Below are 20,967 nucleotides of genomic sequence, written 5' to 3' on the forward strand. Positions count from 1 at the left end.
TAATGCCGAGCCCAAGGTTATCCTCCTCCTACAAAGTCTGTTTCATCTTCTTTGTGTCTTGACTACTGCTCTACCAAAGTCACTAAGAATTTCCCATCATGCTTTGAAATCAACATGGCATCCCAGCTACAGTTTAGTCCACTGGGGAACCACAAAGGCAGTTCTGCGTTTGTATCCCTCATGGGATCTTCAATACTCCCGCAGAGAAGCAGGGCTGAACAGCAGCTAAGGGTTCCTTAGGGTCAGAATTCATAGAATCAAATCTGGCTTCTGCTACTTCCTTGCTAAGTAGTTTCGGAAAGTTTATCTCCTCTCTGAGCCGGTTTCCCCATCCACGAATGGAGATAATGATGGTGCACAATGACTGTATAAGGTTGTTGTGCAGTGGAAGTGAAAGTTACTGCTTACCAGTTAGTCAGTAACCAAATGAATGTCAGTTATCCATGCAATTAAGATTGAGAGGACTGCAGCTCTTGCCCTCTCTCGATTCCACATGGGATCACTACAGTAAAGCCCACGGAACACATGTGTCAGAACTACCCCTGAAGTGTGTTTACCATCTGACCTCCGGTGTACCAGGATCCCCCATGCCTCACGTAAGGAGATCAAAGACTCTGAGGAGTTAACTAGCAGGATGAGAGGGAGGGAGGTTCTGGGCACTATATCCCAGAAATGTCCTTCTACAGCACACACACACACACACACGCTATACTCTCAGAGGCAATATTAAAATAATGTCAGGACATATGGCCAATGTCCAGATTATCTGTCACAATATCTTAATTCCAGGTAAGTATCCCTCATCTCTAAGAGAACAGTGCTTGGGGCACACAAACTCTTTCGATATTCATTTGAGCAAAATGAATGAAAATATGGTTCTAGAATGGTACTGTCCAAAGAAACATAATGAGCCAAATATGTCATCTTAAGTTTTATAGTAGCCACACTTAAAAAAAGGAAAAGTAGGGACTGGCCGGGTGGTGCAGCAGTTAAGTTCACATGCTCTGCTTCAGTGGCCTGTGGTTCACCGGTTCGGATCCTGGGCGTGGACCTATGCACTGCTTATCAAGCCATGCTGTGGTGGCATCCCACATATAAAATACAGGAGGATGGGCACAGATGTTAGCTCAGGGCCAATCTTCCTCAGCAAAAAGAGGAAGATTGGTGGCAGACGTTAGCTCAGGGCTAATCTTCCTCAAAAGAAAAAAAAAGGTAAACAGGTGAAATTCATTTTTATATTTTTATTTAATTTGATATATTAAAATATTATCATTTCAATGCATAATTAACTTAAAGATTACTAATGAAATATTTTACATAATTTTTGTACTGAGGTTTTGAAATCTGGTATATATTTCACACTTACAGCTCATCTCTACTTGGACCAGCCACATTGCAAGGCCTCAACAGCCACATGTGTTATTGGCCACCATATTGCGGAACACGACTCTAGAAAAACGTCTCCTATGTCCCCGTTACCACTGAAATAGAAAACCTTCCTGATTGATCAGCTCAGTGTTTCCTAAAGTGTGTCCTGAGGACTCCTCTGTTAGAATCACCTGGGGCAATTTGTGAGGATGCAAATTTTCAGGCTCCCTCTTCAAACCTATGAACCAGAAACTCTGGGTCCAGGAGAGGGGAGGATGAATGGAATGAACATTTGTAATAAGTTCTGCCAGTGATTTTCATGCACTCTAACGTTTGATAACCACTGTTCTTTTTTTTTTTTTTTTTCAATTCTGCGCTGATACAGCACTCCCTTGCTCAGGCTAACTCAGAGCTATCTAGATAATCTTTAATTTTCATAAGTAAACTGATAAAGACATTTTATTTTTATAAGGTATTGCTACTGTGCGTAACAAGCTTTGAACTACGCCTAGGAGACAGTAAGCTCTCAACAAATGCTATGACTATTTTCACTAAGGTCCTTTGCTTATGTGTTCTTTTAGCATCCTGCACTTCCCCTATTAAAATACACATCACATTTTATTGGAAACAGACCAATTAACTACAAATCAATTCATGGCATGACAACTTGGCTGAATAATCAAATCACTAAAATGCAAAGAAGACAATTAGATGAAATTTGCTGAAGGATCAATTAGAGGAATGGCCAGTTCGGAAATTTCTTCTAAATTTCATAGTGCAGCTGTATGGATGTGCAGTGGAAGTGTGTGTGTGTGTGCTGCTTGTGTGCGTGCAGGTTGGGGGGGACAGAAGATGGCAGGGGGTCGTGATACCCTGCCTTGTGCTCCAGAACTTGCCAAATATTCCTTCTAATAATTAATAAGATGCATAGCAACCTGTCCTATAGGGGCTGGTTTCAACAGCTTCTGCCAACATGTTTGTTCATTTGGCCAAGGCTCTGTCACAGACCCCCATCTCCACCCTTACCGTCATGTCTTTGTCCAATACCCATAAGGAACTGGGGATGTGTCCCCAGGTTGGCTTCCCATGCCCCCAGGACAGTACCTGGCATGGGGGGAGGGGCAAGACTTGCTGCCAGACTGAGACCCAGTCTCCACTGGCACCCTATTAACACACACACATGCACACGTGTGCATGTACACGCACACACACACATAGGCACACTCCCTTGGGCAGGGGCAGCTGGAAGCTTAGACTCTGCAGCCACAATGACTGGTTCAAACTGCCTGGTAGTTTTCAAGGGATGGGATAACCTATCAGTTGATTTTCATCCAAAAAAGGTTTTTGGAGAATTGACCCAGAACACATTCGGCTTGTTTAACCCTCTGTCTCCTTGGACATGCAGAATGCTCCCTGACAAGGCATCCGCTCCCTTTATCACTCCATCCCCGCACCTAGACCAATACCCAGCACATCAGTGCACGCGACATCCACCTGCTGCATGAAGGGGCTGGACCAAGTCAAATAAACTCCCAGTGGAACAACTGTTTAGAGAACCATTCAGTTCTCTTGGGTTGTCTCGAAATTTTAGCAACTATGCCCCCCCAACTCACAAATACTAGTTTTCTACAAGTAAGATAGCACAGCTGAAGAAAGCAGAAGAAGGCTATCTGGAGGTGAAGGTCAACATTCCAAGGTCAAGCTAAAAGGAGCATGTGGAGGCAGTGTGGTCCAGTGGAAGGAGCTTTGGCCTCAGATAGACTCCAGTGTGACTATGGGCAAGTTACCAAACCTTTCTGGGTCTGAGCATTTTTTTCCTTTTTAACCTGCAAGATGAGGATGATAGTAACACCTATCTCACTGAGTTGTTGTAACAAATTATATATGCATATATATATATATATATATATATAAATACACATACATATATATACATGCATATATATATGCATATTTATATAATTTATCCTACTGACTAGCACATAGAATTTGCTCAGTAATCAACAGCAAATTATTACTATACCGTGGAGAATTCAGCAAAGCCCATATGAGGGACAATTACTGCAGGGCTGAAGGGCTTGCTGTTCACGGTGACAAGAAGCTTTAGCACTCTATGGAAATGAGTGGTACACCCTTGGAGAAAGAGGGAGGGCATAGACATTCAACACAAACTGGACCTTGCAAGTTCCTAATTGGCCAGCATATCTTGTTTGTTCTTGCATCAAAATACAGCCCAAAGACAACCTCTTCTCAGCTCTTCCATCATTGTCCAGGCCATTATCACCCCTCCCCAGACTGCTACAAGAGACTCCTATATCGCAATCTTTCTTCTGCTCTTACCATATTGCAATCCATTCTCCCAAAGCAGTCCAACTCATTGTTAAAAAAATAAGTCCGATCACAGCCCACCCACCAGTGCCTTCCCATCACGCTTAAGATCTCAAATGGCTTCTGTTGCCTCCAAGTCCTAATTTGCTCTGACCTTTGGCTTCCTTCCTGATAGTATCTCAAATTCTCACTTGTACTCATATGCTCTGGCCACACTGGGTATCTCACTGTGCTGGACACCTCCAGCATGCCGTAACCTCTCGCTGCTTAGTCAGCCTGAAATGCTTCCAATTCCACAACCACTTACCTGGTTTACCCCCTCCCTTGATTCAGGTCCCTGTTCAAATATCACCCTCTCAGAGATGCCTCCTCTGATCAGTGAATGTACAACAGCATCACGTCTGACTTCCTATCCCGTCCCCTCCCCTCCTTTTTGATTCATTATAGCTACTGGATAACTTTATATGCAAGTATATGATATGTTTATTCATCTACATGTTTGGGGTCTGGTCTGCAATGGAAGGGAGGCTATTTGAAGGAAGGGCTTCTCCCAACTTATTCAATGCTGTGTTTCAAGGGCTTAGAACAGTTGCTAATGCACAGCTATGACTCATTACATATGAATTAACTGAAATGAATTTCCAGCTACTCTGTCAAAATAAGTAATGCTTTTCCACCTCCATTCTTGTACAAGACTCATTCTGCTTCAACTACAATCACCAGGCAGTTCTAGAAAACTCCAATGATTCACATCAGCAAGGAGGCCTCGAGGCTAAGAAGAAGGGAAAATCATCTTGCCCCCTTTGGCATCTCATGCAGAATCCTACTCATCAAAGGTTCTTGATGTCACAGAATGAGAAGCGAGTGGAGTGTTATGGTGGAGGTACGAGATGTCACACCATGTAAGGATGTGTCTTTCAGGAGCAACCAAAGCAAAATAAAAACAAAACAACTAAGACCACTGTTGGAATCACTGAATAAGAGAAATTTCCCAAAAATACAGTCTCATAAACCATACGTGCTAATGAGAAACGTTTCTTCTATGTAGCTAGCAAAAGCAGAATCAACATTTTGGCATCCTTTACAAAAGACCCAGGTAAAAATCATGACTTTTCCTTTGGGAACTGAAAAAAAAAAATCCTTCAGTGCTGGCACTGCTACTGTTTGCTGAATTCCGTCTCACCCTCTCTAGCCCAAGCCAAAGACAAAACCATCAGGCCAGCTCTGCCCCGACCAGGCATCCATGTCAGAATAACACATCTTTGTAAGAATTTCAATTATAAAACCCATTAAGTCTTCAAAACTTAGATTTTAAGCATCTTGTTGATTTCTTTCTTCATTTAAAAAGGGAGAAGTTGCCTTTTGCTAAACACCGAAATCCAGTATACTAGGATTCAACAGACCCACCCTTAGGAGTGTTGTTCTGTCTATGGAGGTGAGACCTCCGGACAGTTGTGATGATTAGAACACAGGTGCCCTCGGTTTTTCCACCATGTGGGAGATAAGACCCTGGAAGACTTCCTCTTTAACACTGTGAGTCACAACCTTTGTTGACCGAGCAGTTCTGATTTTTCATTTTCACTCTATGAGGAGCGTGGACTGGATGGGAGATAAATTGACATTTGATTGATATGGGTGTCTCCTTTTTCATGCTTGATTCAAAATTCAGAGTTCAAATTGAACCTTATGAAGCATACAACATATTATTAATATGGCCATCAAAGCAACAGCGATATCTCTCTCAATTTGAAATTTGATCAATAGCAATTCATTAAGAATTTACTGAGCAGCCATCCTAAATTAGATAAGGTAGGTGAAAACACTCGCTCTACTCAAGCAAACTTTCATTATCTGCAGCCTCTTTTAGGAATAGTGCGTGGGGACCACTTGCTTACAAGGCAGGGTTTGTTAAGTCATGGGACAAAATCAATAGCTACCTTTCAGGTTGCAACTTTGCAATGTTTGATCTATGATGTCGAAACATAATCTAAGACACAGTGGACCATGCATACAGTTTAACAGGGAAGATAGAGGTTCTGGAAGACTAGCATACCCACAAATGATGTCTATGAACATTTTGAACCAACATTCCTCCCCACCCCAAGCAATTTCCCCTTTTGTTGCATGCTCTATTCTCTTAAGGTTCTGCAAATGTTAAATAACATTTGTATCCCAGGAAAATTCGCCTGCCACCTCCAGCAATGCAACTATCCATCTTCTACTATTTGGCATTAGTGATGTGTTATGGATGTCACCACCTCTCGCAAGGAGAAACAGAGTTATCTGAGTCTAAGCTGTCACTTTAAAATGGGAGAATGCATACCTCTTGAACTCGCTGGGTAAGACTTTAAACCATTAAAAATATTGAGATGGACTGTATCAATGAACTGATGTAGAGTTTTCTTTCTGTGACCCTGCCTTGTAGAAGAGAGAGGGCTGGGGACATGTTCCTAGCTGTCTGTCCTCCCTTTAGTTCTTTCTCTCCAAAGACTGCAAGTAGGGAGTGAAGCGTTAGCAGATAAGCCTTTGTTTACTGTTCCATTGATAAGATGCGATTGGTTAGAGATGAAGTCTATTTGTAAGGTTCAGTTTAACGTACGCCTTTAAAGGTCATGGCATACTCAACTACACATGGATGAGCTGGGAAGTCCCCTCTTGTCGGCGAAAAGCAAAATATTGATTAGGTCTCCTAGCAATAGTTTTGGTCATAGTTTAGGCTTAAAAGCAAAAAAAAAAATCTGTTGTTAGTTTAAGACACTCACCTATCTTGACATTTAATCAAGTAATTCCATGCTAACGAAAGTCCAAATATAACTGTTCTGAACCACATCAAAGCAAAAAGACAAGCATTATTTTGATGGACACATCATGCAACTATGCAATTTCCATTTGCTAATGCCCTGATTTCAAAAGCAGAAGACTTTGTCTCTCTAAGTCCTGCTACTTGGAATATATGCTTTAAAAAAAAGGAAATAGAGGATCTTTAACCAATAGAAGGAAGATCCCCTTCTTATAAGACAGATAGCTATATTCTCCAATGTCTCTAGCTTTACGGATTCAGTCTTTTAGGCCTCTAATATATACCAGTCATTCCATAAAGATCCCAAATAATTCACATATAAATCGGTGGGAACCCAGACATAATATGTCAAAAATCACAGAAGTCCCATGTCTGTGTCCCTAATTGCCCCTGTTTAGTATTTCAACATAAGAGCACTGATTACACCATAAGATTTTACTGTGGCTTCTTCCACATAGTCTTACTTTTCTGGCTCATGTATTATTAAAACTGGAAATAAATTATCAAAGTTAGCAAAATGCCTAATGCCTTTTCAGACAGCAGAGCCTAGAGGCTTCCGCTGTACTCCAAAGATAGACGGACTCTGTTTTTTTTTTTTTAACTAAACTTTCTAGAGTGACCAACTGCAGCACGTGAAGGAAAAAAAAAAAAAAAGGATACTGAGAATTGGATGGAGGCATCAAGAAGTAGCAATGTTTGTTACCTGCAGAGGTGTTACAAGAAATTTCATCTGCTGCAACGAAGACGAACTGATTTCTGGAAGAGAAGATAAAATTCACAATACTGCTCGCTCAGGGGGAAATGTGCTCTGTGCCAATTGGTTCGATGTATTCAGATGAGGGGAGGGGAGGGTGCTGCGTTTGAATGGATGTTGCAAGGAAATGTGTCGCTATATCTCAGAGAGTTTAGAGAGACCATGAAATAGGCATGCGGGGACCTCTTCAACGAAACCATGGCGATGTCAGAATATGGACCATGTACAAGCTGTTGCACCAGAATATTAATGCTACGTGTTACCAAAATGTCATGCCAGAATATGTTTCTAAGTCTAGGGCATTTCAAACAGTGCTTACATGGATTTCTATGCTAAAGGGAAACTATATTTTAAAAAAATATATACAGACTATCTATTTGGAAAAAGAGTATACTGCAAGTAGCTAGGAAGATCATAAAATTCTAGACTTTATTATTATAGTATAATATCAAAAAAATTTTTAAAAAGGAAAGCAAAAGAAATGCTGTCATTTCAGAAGAGAATGTTACATAGTGTCATGTTATTTGGTAATTTCCTTACCAAACTACGTTTGCTACATAAAGAAGGTAAGACAACTCATTAATTGAAATAAACCCTTTCTTGCCAAATTATTTTTAATGATGCATTATTTAAAAGAAAATAAAAATGGGAAATGCTATTTTACTTTGATTTAGTAAATCCAGAAAGATGATAAAACTCTCTTAAGATGTTTCCAACTGTGGCATTTCCACAATATAATGTGTTCTAACAGTACTGTTTATTTTTCGAGAAATAAGTCCGTCTGTGTCAGGCAGATTATAAAAATGCCCCGATGAGATTGGCTAAGCTCTTAAATGCCTTAGAAACAGCAGTCTAGAGGCTTCTAGTTCCCATTTGTTACATTTTACTGTGCATATGAATCATCAAGAACCAAGATAAATGCCTTTTTTGGTCTTAGTTTGATTGGTCCTTTTCAAATGTCTCTGTGTTTCAGAAAGTATCTAATGATCGAGCATTTCTTAAAACATCTTAAGAAAGTTTTACTCTTGCAAGAGGTACACCCTGGAATATAAATAGAGCTACCATTTGAAAATTCACTAGAATTTAACATTCAATTGAAAATTCTAGTCATTTCCACACCAATGAAATCTAAACAAAATTATACATGCTCTGAGAATAGTATTTTTTATGTTCCTCTTTCATGTAACAGAAGTCACAACTAAGTTCATTTATCACCTCTCTTAAAACAATAAAAGTTAGCATTCTTGGATCTTTGCTATCTTTTTGCTCTGATGCAAACTTTCTGATTCCCATCAATATTTGACTTCAAATGGCCAAGGTTTGAGGAGCAGTAAAATTAATACCCCTGAAAATGAAGATATTTGGGTTGAATATTATTGTTTTTTGTTTAAAGATTGGCCCTGAGCTACCATCTGTTGCCAATCTTGTTTTTTTTTTTTTCTTTTTCTTCTCCCCAGAGTCCCCTGTACATAGCTGTATATTCTATTTGTAGGTTCTTGTAGTCCAGCTATGTGGGACGCTGCCTCAGCATGGCGCGATGAGCAGTGGTAGGTCCACAGCCAGGATTCGAACCCGAAAAACTCTGGGCCGCCAAAGCAGAGTGTGCAAACTTAACCACTTGCCCACGGGGTCAGCCTCTGAATGTTGGCTTGACCAGGGTGGACCAAACAAGCATCTGGAAGGACCTCTATTTACAGCATGCTCCCAGGAAGAACGCTACCATAACCAAGAGTCCAGAGGGGCAAGATCATTGAGGCTATTCACTCATCTATGAGGGGGCCTCATTAGTTGGGTGACTCTAATACTGCTACCTTGCATCCCACTGCTGCATTGTCCCTAAGGAGCTGTCCAGCCTGCTAGCCATGAGGAAAGCCATGGGAGGCAAACAACCACAGATATAAAATAGTGACTGAACGCAGAGGGAAAACTTGTAAAACACAACCTACAAGTATGATTATAAAGAAATTAGATCTTTTTCTTTAATTGTTCCAGAACTTTACAAAATATGATAGTTTTCCCCAGCATTCTTCTTTTTTGACACTATATACAGTGAAAAAAATGCTACCATTTCTCCACTTCCTTCTTTCTTTCCTTCCTTATTTTCTTTTTTGGTAACCTATGTATTTCGGATTTTTTTTTAGAAGATCTTTATGATTCCTCAGCAAATTTCTGAACAAAGGGGATTAACCCCTTTGATGACTCACTGTCTTCAAAAGAACTGGCTCAGATGACTTCTATCAAAGCAAATCTACATCAAAGACTACATTGAGTCATCAACAATACTGATATTTTAAAGAATATGTCATGGACTCCGCAGCAGTGCCAAAGAGGAGTTGCAAAAATATTTGTAAAAAGATGTATCAATTCCATACTGAGTTTTTTCAAGCCACACAAGCAATCCCACTAGGGTAACCCCCCAGGAAGGTAACCCTAACTTCTCAGACAAGTGTCTTTCTATACAGCCCATTAATGCCCCAGACTCAGCTTGTGTGCTCACCCCGCCCTCTAAAGGACCCTTTCATCAATCGATTATAAGTAAAATGGAAACAGGAAATTCCTGCCAAATAATGGCCTGGTGAGGGATACCCCACTTGTCAGGCCGACAGAGGAATTCAGGGGGAATTATAAGGGTCAGGTTTCATAGTGGTGTCTATGTCCACTATGTTGTGCCATTTTTATATACGGTTCTGTTTCTCCCCACTTGACCTTTAAGACAAACGATCTATCTTTGTCTATAAACGGATCATCTATGACCCTTTCTGTGAAATCATTTACCCCAAATGACCAGAGAGAGGTGTGATCAAAGAGATTTATGATGTAGCTGAGAAGTCTGCCATTGCCAAACCAGTTCAGGAGAATTAAATGATCAGAGCAACAAGGGTGAGCTCTTGATGGTGGGGTCACCTCTCAAGAGGAGAAAGGAGGCTGGTACCAGGCCTGTCCTCTTATGCTAATCCTAGTCTGCTCCTCACTCATGTCACAGACTTCAAAGGCACCTGCTTCTCAGCGAACCGGTTTGTTCAGCGGTTGTAGATGATAAAGAAAGTCTGGCCTGATAGTTCTCAACCTTGGCTGCACACAGTAAACGCCTGGTGTGTTTCTAAAATTCCTAGTGACCAGGCTACACCCAGGACCAATTAAATGGGAATCTCTGTTAGTGGGTTTCAGGCATCAGTAGTTGCTAAAGATCTCCAGATGATTCTAACACGCAGCCACGATTGAGGACAACTTATCTAATTGAATGGGTCTCACCTTGGCTGCTCCTTGGACTCATAGAGAGAGGTTGACAGAGTGCTAATGCTGAGCTCTACTCCTCAGAGTTGTGGCTTGACTGGTCTGGCTCAGGGTCTGGAAAGAGGTAGTTGAGAAAATGCTTGGCCGATAATTCTATTATCAGGCCTAGCTGAGAAGCAGTGGGTACGGTACAAATCAGAATGGAGAGGGAGTTGAATCACTGAATCTCTTACAGCTTTTACTGCTTCTTGCAACTTCTATTTCACCACCATGCTGTCCTCTAGGGCAACCTAGCTACGTGGCCGCTGAGGATGTAGCCACAGAAAGACCATACATTGCCCACGAAGGGTTAGTTCTGCTTTCTGGAGGCCTTCTAACAGAATGGACTTCAAATCTCTCTCTGAAAGAAAAGCTGGTCTACACTGGCCACAACTTGATGCTCCCTGTATTTGCTTCTTCACTTGTTCCTCCTATTTCACCACCGCCCATGGATTTACTCATGATCATCTTTGCTGAGTCTTTCCATTTTTCCTTCTGTGTCTACATCTAATTCTCTTGACCAATTTTTTTCACCTAGAATTCCTTTCTATGTTCTACCTCTCCCTCTACTGCAGAATTTCTCAAACTTCCCTGAAGACAAGAACTACCTAGAATTCTTATTAAAAATAGATTCTGAAGTTTCAATCCTGAACATCTGAATAAAAATTTCCAGGCAAGAAGCCTGATAATCTGTATATTTAACAAGAACCCAGGCCGGGCTATTGACCAGCTCCAGGGGACACCCTTCATATCCTCTTCTAAGAGACGGGTGCTTCTGGGAGGGACTCGTGGTTCCACATAATTCTTATCATGGAGACATTTGGGGAACCTTGCTGAGAAATCTCCCACAAGTTAATTCTCATTTTTTATTTCAAAGCCCACATTTCCCAGGAAGACTGTTTGACAGGGGGAGGCTTTGTGGGAGAAGGGAGGATTACTAATTTCAGAAAAAGATTGAAGTGGTAAATTACTGAGCCCAAGGGAGAAGGCAATGTTTGTCTTGACCCTTTGGAATGTTGGAATGTTGACACCAAGAGCTATGACCCAATGTTGATTGAGCACTTATGCATGACAGGTGGTTTCCAAGTGCTGTACCTATATACTAATTCATTTAATTTTCCTCACAAGCCCTCCTACTCTCCCCATCCTTATAGACGAGAAAGCTAAGGCATAGACAGGTTATGTAGCATGAGTGAGCTGGTAAGTAAGTGGTGGAGGTAAAATCCGAATGTAGTTGGGTTGGCTCAAGACCCTGACTCTTATTCATTCTCTAAGATTCTGCTTGGGCACTCATTTAAGGGTATTCAGTCAGCAATGGTGTGTGACATCTCTGTGGAGGAATTTCCTAATATTGTTCTGAATCTGCAGTTCCTCCAAGCCAAAATATTACAGTATTTGGATACCCCTTTGGAATCAAAGCTTGAGAGGGACCATTATATTCTGCTTTAACAATGACCTGGGATGGTGGAATGGCATGTGCCATGATCTTTCTCTCTTTTTATTCGATTACCAGACTTCATTATGCTTTACGATGGTTTTTGTAGACGAACCATCTAGACTCTGGATCTGACTCAGCTGGTGATACATTTAAATTAGTCCTGTGACCTGCCATATCATCCTTATATCCCGCTTCTCTTCTCAGGCTAAATTTCATCTCATTGCAATTTTCTTTCTTCTAAAAATCACCCATGGCTGAATTCTAAGAGTCAAATTAAAAGAATAGTCAGCCAGTGTTGCTGGCAGGGATGTGAGGAACTGGATATAAAGACACAGAGCAAATTTCTGGCATAGGTGGTGTTTGGGCGGGGGGGGGGGGGGGCAGACGGGAAATGTTCTCCCATCAAGTAATACTGGTTTCACATTTTTCTGTTAAAGATTCCAGTCATTCCTCATTCTTTGGCCTCTTAATTCTGTCATGTAACTATTGTGATATAAAACTCAGGGTTGATATCACTCATAGGAAGTTTTTCCTTGTATCCAAGGCTATGCATAGTGAATCTAACAAACACAAGCACACACACACACACACACACACACACACTGATATATAATTAACACCTTCCAAAGCTTATCTACTAAAAATCCCCACAGCCTGAGAAGTTGGTCTTCTGGTCTGGCAGACAGCAGCCAAGATGCCCCAAGATGGCAGTGGGACAAAGTCAAATTAATTCTATCTGTAGGCTCTGGGGCATCTGCTGGCTATAAGGCAGACATTCTCAACCTTCATTGCCCATTACGATCAGCTGAGATTTATTTTTTTAATAAAATACCAATGACCGGGTCCATTCCCCAATCATTTACGTCAGAATCTTTGAGAGTGGTTCCCAGCACAGGTATGCCTGGAAAGCCACTCAGGTGATTTTAACATGTCAGCTAACACTGAAAAGTCACATCGCACTGTATGAATATTTCTCTGAACATATGTGCCCTGCCTCTGCAGGAAATAGAGTTGTGTCTTCAGGTTTTTCAAGAAATTGCACTAGTATTCATCTCTACAGTTCATAATTATTAATATTTTAATTATTGATAATTATCAAACAGTAATTATATAGAGTCATACACTGCATAACCACATTTCAGTCAATGACAGACCACATATATGACGGTGGTCTCGTCAAATTAGTGCCATATAGCCTAGGTGTGCAGTAGATTATACCACCTAGGTGTACCAGGTACACGCTATGATGTTCGCACAACGACAAAATCGCCCAATGGCGCATTTCTCGGAATGTATCCCCATCATTAAGTGACGCATGATTGTATATTATTTATTACTTATAATTATTAATTTTTTTAACTATGCTTACCGGGATGCTTCCCTTTAGACATGTAAATTAAGGTGGAAATGCACAGCAATCAGCTATTCTTGCTGCTCATCTTAAGAAGTTGCTGGAAGGGTCTTATGGAATCCAGCCATGAGTGTTTTCTGAATAGTTAAACATAACATGCAGAAATAAGGTGTTCCTATTAAAATCCCTATTTCTGACTTCACTAAAGAGCTTACTCATGTCTTTCATTCGACCCTCAGATGGCTAATGATGGCTACACACCGGGCACCCAGCTAAGCCTAAGGGACGCGATGCTGTGCTCTTGGCCTTTACATCGGGATGGGCCATCTATCTTGAGCTTGGCTGTCTGAAAGCTCATAATATAATTTACATTTCAGTTTTACCACCTAGAGAGGGGACTGACTTGCTTTCCATTGGTATTTTACCTCCCTTCCCCCCATTCAGTTCTAAAACTCTAGAATTGTGCAAATCCCGTTCAGATCCATATTTTTCCCTGCCCCAGTGTTATTTTTATTTATATTTTAGTACTGTATCATGCCTACTTCAAGAGACTGTGGCAAATTGTAGGATGAGGTGGGATATAAACAACCAAGCAGCAAATAAACAAATAGTTTGACTAGAGAATTCTTTGAAAGGGTCTATCTTGGTCCTTTTTATTTTCAAAGGGGGATTCATGAACATACACCTGCAAACATTTCATTTAGCCACAGTTCCTATTGCTAACGCTGAATACACAAAAAAGTTTAAATGGAAAAGGAGATAAGCGCTGTGAATCTGTCCCCAGTTTGAATATTCCACCAAAAACCTCTGAGTTTTGGAGATTCAAATCCAAGGGCATCTCCATGACCTTGAAACCTTGAGAACAGTCCACTTTTGTCATTTTAGTTTCTCCAACATTTTAGTAATCTCCCCAGTTCCCTCTACACTTGTTTTCTTGTCTAAAGCTAAGGGGAGCTGACTGTGAAGCTAGAAGTCAGGCCCTGTCACGTACGTGCTGTGTTCCATTAGAAAAACCATTTCACCTTTCTGGGCCTCAGCTTCCTCATATGCAATATGGGAAAAAAAGTAGTGCGTGCCCCTCTGAGATTTTTTTGGTGCAGATCGATGAGAACATGATTGTAGAAGCACTTTATCTGGGGAAAAAAATGTCACTTGTGTTTTTGGCTGCATGGACTCAAGAAGGACACAGTCTTCTCTCCTCAGCCACAGAGGCTAAGATTTGTATTTTTAAGTCCTAGGCTTCTGTGGTTTTAGGGCAAGAAGAGGATTGTAAAGAGCCTTTTGAGGGTACAGGTCATTTTAAAGGAGGGCTGGGGCACCAGGAAGATACAACGCCACCTCGGCTTCGGTTGGCCAGAGCAAAGGAGAGCACAGAAGGAGCTCCTAATGAGAGTGAGTGTCTAACACAGGGTTGGAAACGGGTCTGGCAGATTCTCTGAAGAGCACAGATGTGTTCTCCAAGGGAAGCAGCACTAGTGGGGAAGAAGCTTGGTGGGAACACAGGCAGAGGCTCTGGGGGCTGGAGAAGCCACACTGAAAAGACCTGGGCCCACCTCCAGTTATGTGCAAAATGAAGTGAGTATGATGGCAGAAAGTTCTAGAACCTTACTTATGCCTAGGGGATTCCAATAACCTGGTGCCTCCATAGGCATTGGACTTCTCTCCAGTCGAGATGGGAAAAGGGCAGCACAGGCAGGTTTGGTCTGACTTTTTAAAAAGTAACTCTTTGTGGAGCAACTGGTTTTACAGAAATCTAAAGCAGTGATGGTTTAGGGGCTGGGTTTACACTGGGAGAACTGGTCATCTTTCCTATGAAGCTGACAGCCTGAGTGCCTCTACGGGCAGAAAAGAGAATAAACACCAGGAGAAGGACGAACAGAAGGACAGGCTGTTTGATCTCCTGGCTCCCAGTTCCTTCTTTCTTCAGAATTTTTTTGCCCAAACTATCTTTTCCTCTAATTTTATTGAGGCATAATTGAAAAATAAAATTGTACATAATTAGGTTGTACAATGTGCTTTTTTAAAAGGTATACAAAGCGATGATTTAATATATGTATACACTGTGACGTGCTTACCACAATCATACTAATTAACACATCCATCACCTCAGATCGTTACCTTTCGGGGTGTGTGGTGAGAACACACAAGTTCTACTCTCTTAGCAAATTTCAAGTATACCAATTTTTATAGTTCTAGGATGCAAGTCAAGATTTAAAAACAAAACAAAGCAAACAAAAAAACTACTATAGTGAAAAAATTATTCCAGAGGCTGGCCCCAAGGCTTAGTGGTTAAGTTCAGAGAGCTCTGCTTCAGTAGCCTGGGTTCTTGGGTTCGGATCTGTGGCATGGACCTATCCCACTTGTTAGCCATGCTGTGGCAGCTACCCACATATAAAGTGGAGGAGGAATGGCACAGATGTTAGCTTGGGGCTAATCTTCCTCAAGCAAAAAAAAGAGGAAGATTGGTAATAGATGTTAGCTCAGGACAAATTTTCCTCAGAAAAAAAAAAAAAAATTAACTCAGAAAACCTGCTTTCACAAGAAATTTCTCATTTCTGACTCAAGAACAAAACAAAATATCCCTAGGGGCCGGCCCGATGGTGCAGCGGTTAAGTTCCCACGTTCCACTTCTCAGCGGCCCGGGGTTCGCTGCTTCAGATCCCAGATGCAGACATGTCACTGCTTGGCACACCATGCTGTGGTAGGCATCCCAGATATAAAAGTAGAGGAAGATGGGCATGGATGTTAACTCAGGGCCAGGCTTCCTCAGCAAAAAAAGAGAAGGACTGGCAATAGTTAGCTCAGGGATAATCTTACTCCAAAAAAAAAAAAATCACTATAGTTTAGTGGTGCAGATAATAATAATAATAATAATAATAACACAATAATAATAATAATATCAGGTGCTATTCAAGGAGCTTTCTGTTCATGACCACGGTTGATTCTCCCAATAACCCAATGAAGCAGGTACCACTCATGAGCCCCACAGAAAGGATGAGGCAGTTGAGGATCAAATAGCTTGCCTGTGTTATCTGCTGTAGTAAGTAACTGTGCGGAGATTCAGACCCTAGTCTAAATCTGAACCTCTGATCATAGTTTGTAGGTGAATAGCAAAGATCTGCTAAGGCACCTATCAGTCAAGGAGGAGTTACAATGAGTATAGAAGACCCCGCTTTGAATCCTGACCGGGCTAATTATAAGTTTTGGGCTGTTGAGCAAGGCACAGTTTTCTAGAATGCCAGTCTTACAGTGGGTCCTAGAGATTGCCTAGTCCAAAAATGACTCACACTTTTAAATGGATTTAATTTAATTTGCTTGCTTTTGCCTGTATATATTGAATGCTTTCCAATAATCCTATACACTCTAAAATATCTGTCAACCAGCAGTTGAGTTATTGATAACCCCATGCATTTTCACCACCTCTTTCCGTTTGTAAAGTAATGTTTACCTTCATCTCTTTCTGATTCTAATTGGTATTAATCTCTGCATTCAGCAGATGGGAAAACTGAGGCCAATAAGGGAAATCAGATGGGACTTTTCCAGGGTGTCACATTAGTGTGAGTCTCTTACGCATTCAATGAGACAATATTAGCATAAAATCACTTTCCTTACCCACGGATCTTTAGGGTAAAGAAAATGATTCATTGTGGCCGTGGTTAGCTGAGGGAGAAGTCACAACAGAATAGACTGTGAGGGACACCCAACCATCGACAATTCTCACATTCTCAATGAGGAAGGAAGAGAGTCGAGAGGACATGTTATAAATAAACAATTCTCCTACAAATTCTTACGAATTCTCTTACATCCTGCAAGGTTTGTGGAGGGAGAACCCAGCGCCGACATTCTTTACAGCATACTGGGGTCGAATTGAAGCGTGCCCTCCAGGGTGGCACTTAGACCCCAATCAAATTGCCCTGGGATCTTGAAAGCACACATTCTGACTCAGCAGGGCTGGGGTGGGTCTTGGGATTCTGCGTTTCTCACAAGCTCCTGGTGAGGCCAATTTGGTTGGTCTAGGAACCACACTTTGCAGACCAAGGCTCTAGGGACCTTCAAAATCTTGAAATTTAAGAACAGAAGAAGGTAATCATTTCTTTCCCTGTTGTTTGTTTTGTTTTGTTTTCAGTTGGAGACAGAGAAATTAAAGAAAACAACACAAAGACTAGGAAGGAAGCTATCATTCTGGGGAAACTGGGGCTAATACAATCCAGGACACGTTTTTAAAGAGCGCCCCACCTCCATTATCTGGGGTCATATTCTATTACTAGAAGTCGTCCACAAACCCTCTAATGATGCAGAAATGGTGAAGAAAACAAGTCCCTCATCTTTTAATGCAATCTAAAATTTCAGATGACAACATTGGACCATGAAAGGAGACAGGGATTGAGAGGATGCTAGAAGCTTCCAACAATCATAGTTTTCCTTTTAAAGGAATTTCACAGAAGCAGTGGGAACCACTGATCCAGGTTGTCAGATGTGTGTTGTATTTCTACAATCTCAGGCCAAAGCATTTCAATCTAAGTGATTAAGATAATTAAGGGAAAAGGGTGTCTGGCTTTGATTCTGTCTCATCTCCCCACGATCTATTGATGTCTTCGAGCATTCACACACCATAATGCAGCAAGAATGAGCCCAGAAACAATGAGAAAATTGATGAGTTAGTTACTCCTTATAGAGCCCCTCAAGCTTTCACCTACCAACTACCATCCACCTAAATCCTGAGAGTGGTCCCTACCCTAAATGTTTTGTATGATAATTAAGTATGAAATGGACCAGGGCTTTTGAGGAGAATCTAATTCTAGAGGGATCAATCATGTGATTCGCGCCAGGGAGAAAATCTGGAGAAGTCGTTTATTTCTGTCTAATGACTATTCACATGCATGCGCTACACACACATATGGAAATAACATAGAGGCCACATTTAAATAGAAATGAGTTCTTCTGGAAAAGAATTTAAAGTACTTTTCACAGGTATAGTGTCAGAATTTGCTTTGATAACTTTAAAGGAAATACTAGAAATTTTTAATGAAAAGGTCCCTCTTAACCCAAAAAATAGAGACCCTAGTATATATCACAGTGACCAAAATAAAAAGGTAAAGAAGTGGAGTGACTTTAATTTTTGTCACATTCATGAATGTTTCTTGAGCTAAGGTTCCGTGGTGTGTATATTCTCTTCTACTTGGTTGTCTTCCCTTCTACTTCTACTGTCTTCTATGAGAAACGTCCTCTATTCGCAATGGAAATGGCTCATCCAGAGGCTTCTGTGTACATGTTCTCATCAGCGGTTTCGAACTCCCTCTAGAAAGCAACAGCTTTCTCACCTGCCTCTGAACCCTTCACAGCTGAAGGATCCTGATGGCGCTACTTAAAAGATAGGTTTTATGTGCTTTTTTGTGGCCTATCAAGTCAATGATCTGCAACCTGAAAAGTGTGTAATTAGGCCATGACATGACCAAAGGAGTTGTTACGTCTTGTCTTGTCACTGGAAAAGTGTCTACCCACATGACTGTGACAGCTATGGTCTATTGGGTTTGGAATTTCCTTTAATATCTCCCCAACTCCTTGTTGGTCCAGTCTGTTGACTATTACAGGCTTAGTTCTTTTTTTAACTACTTCAATTACATATTCATCCAATAGTGCATAACAGTTGTTAAGAAGCCATTACATATTATGGACCAAAGGCAATTAGTTCTTGAAACAAAAACTTGAGCACTTTTCCTTTTAACGTGTGTATGTGTGTGTGTGTGTGCACATCTGTGAATTAAAATTAAGAGAAGCTCTGGAAATATATCTATCAGTAACAGCCATATTACTTTTAGCTCTAAGAGTTTCATGTCCATTAAACACAAGCTTCAAAAATCACATTGATGCTACTGTCAAGACCTATACATTCCCTCCTTCACTATTTCAGAGCCACCTCAATTGTTATCAAATGAAATCAATGTCAATCTACAGAGCAGTTTGGCAGAAAATATAATTATCTTAGTTATCATAATCATTTTGGCGAATACACAATCAGAACTGTTTGATCCACAGGGAAAATAAATAAATTATCGGTGGTTTGGGGAGCATGAAATTCTCCTCACTTTTGAATCATCAAATCACGTCTTAGTTATGACTATTTGAAGTTGCAAATATGCCTTTGCTCTGACTTTGGAACAATAGCATAAGGAGGCAGAAGTAAACCAGGACCTGGACTAACAGACATTGGATTTGAAGCCCAATTGTTGGACTTCCCAGAGCACATATCACCCTGTCTGGACCCACTTCTCCCATCAGCACAGTGGAGATTCTATTTAGGATGAGTACAACTGTTCTGTTTGTCCTGGGACAGTCCTAGTCGAAGCCTGCTGTCCCGAGTCATTATTAACAGTGCAGTCCTCCTGTGTCACAAGTGTCCCATTTGGGATGATCATTATATGATCGTCCTAGCTATACTGCTCACCTCATCAGGTTGTTTGTCCCGAGGTTTTACACAGCACCTGACACACGAGAGACACTACCAAAAAATTTAACTTCAAAATAGAAATCCACATGGTGAGAAGAAAAAAAGTGGCAGGAAAGATAATATAAGACTGCTCACTTTGAGATAAACTCACATATCAAAATCCAGACTTTGGAGAACTGATAAGTTGAAGGGTTTGCATAGCCAAACAAAAAGTTTTTCCATAAAAAAAAACAAAGCAAAACAAAACAAACATAAATTATTCTTGGAACTCAGTGTATTAAAAAGCATTAGATTTGCACATAATTCTACCTATTATATTTTAAAAGGCTTTTCTATACCATACTCAGTTGAGTAGGTTTGGTCACTGTCTTCCTAAACTCTTTGAGTGACTCTAGAACCCATTAAAGAAACAGCAGATTCAGACTCCTAAATTTTAGAGATCCAGATAGAAATGAAATAAGCCAGATATTCTTGTTTTCCTCAAAGCTCATTCTCACTATCAAGATTTAAAGCTCTTCGTTGACTATCTTATGGGAATATACAGAAATAAAAACAAGAACATTTCATGCAGTGCCCTTCATATGCTGGATATTTCATAGACCTTGTCTCAAAACTTCCAAACCACTCTGTAAGGCAGAATCCATATACCCATAACAGATGAGGTGATGGAGTGCAAAAAAATTACTTCTCAAGGTCGTTCTACTAAGATGTAACATGGCCTAGTGATTAAGGATATAGACTTTTCAAGCTGAGCTGGACAACTTGTTCATCTTTTCCAAGCTTGCCTTCCCCATCTGTAAAATGGAGGGGCAACATCGATCTTTTAGGGTTGGTGTGAAAGTCCAGTGACTCTGTATTTTTAAAGCACCTAGAATCGTGCCTATCACATAGTAAGGACTCCATAAATAGCCATTGTTATTAGGGCTATTTTCCTAATTATTGTTATCATTATCACAGAGAGATGATTGGAATCAAAATTTGCTTATCTACGACATTAAACTTCAAGAAGTCTTAGTCAACCAAATAGTAAAGTCTGCTATTTCCAACTAATGAACATTTTAATAGGAGCCCTGTCATATAGATTACAAGTTTTATTGGAGAAATTTATTTTTATCTTGTATGTGAGCTTGTAATGGGAAGCTCACAGGTGATAAAGTCCGCCCTCTGCCCTCTGTATCCAGGGGTTCCACATCCACAGAATCTACCA

The 20,967-nt window shown here is 40.7% G+C and overlaps 1 protein-coding gene across 50 annotated transcripts in view; it reads right to left on the reverse strand.

The window, feature by feature from the left end:
- Positions 1 to 20,967, reverse strand: part of RBFOX1 (RNA binding fox-1 homolog 1) — a 1,969,097-nt gene that overhangs the window by 11,891 nt on the left and 1,936,239 nt on the right. For 27 of the 50 annotated variants that reach the window (XR_011494337.1, XM_070484960.1, XM_070484957.1 and 24 more), the window contains one exon: positions 7,200 to 7,252. The exons of the other annotated variants lie outside the window; for them this stretch is intronic. Coding sequence is in view for 26 of the 27 variants with exons in the window: in XM_070484960.1 (XP_070341061.1) it covers positions 7,200 to 7,252 (53 nt within the window). In the remaining variant the exon portion in view is untranslated. The remainder of the gene's footprint in view (positions 1 to 7,199; positions 7,253 to 20,967) is intronic. 50 annotated transcript variants of the gene reach the window in all.

This window comes from Equus asinus, chromosome 14, assembly GCF_041296235.1.
Source record: "Equus asinus isolate D_3611 breed Donkey chromosome 14, EquAss-T2T_v2, whole genome shotgun sequence".
Taxonomy (NCBI): domain Eukaryota; kingdom Metazoa; phylum Chordata; class Mammalia; order Perissodactyla; family Equidae; genus Equus; species Equus asinus.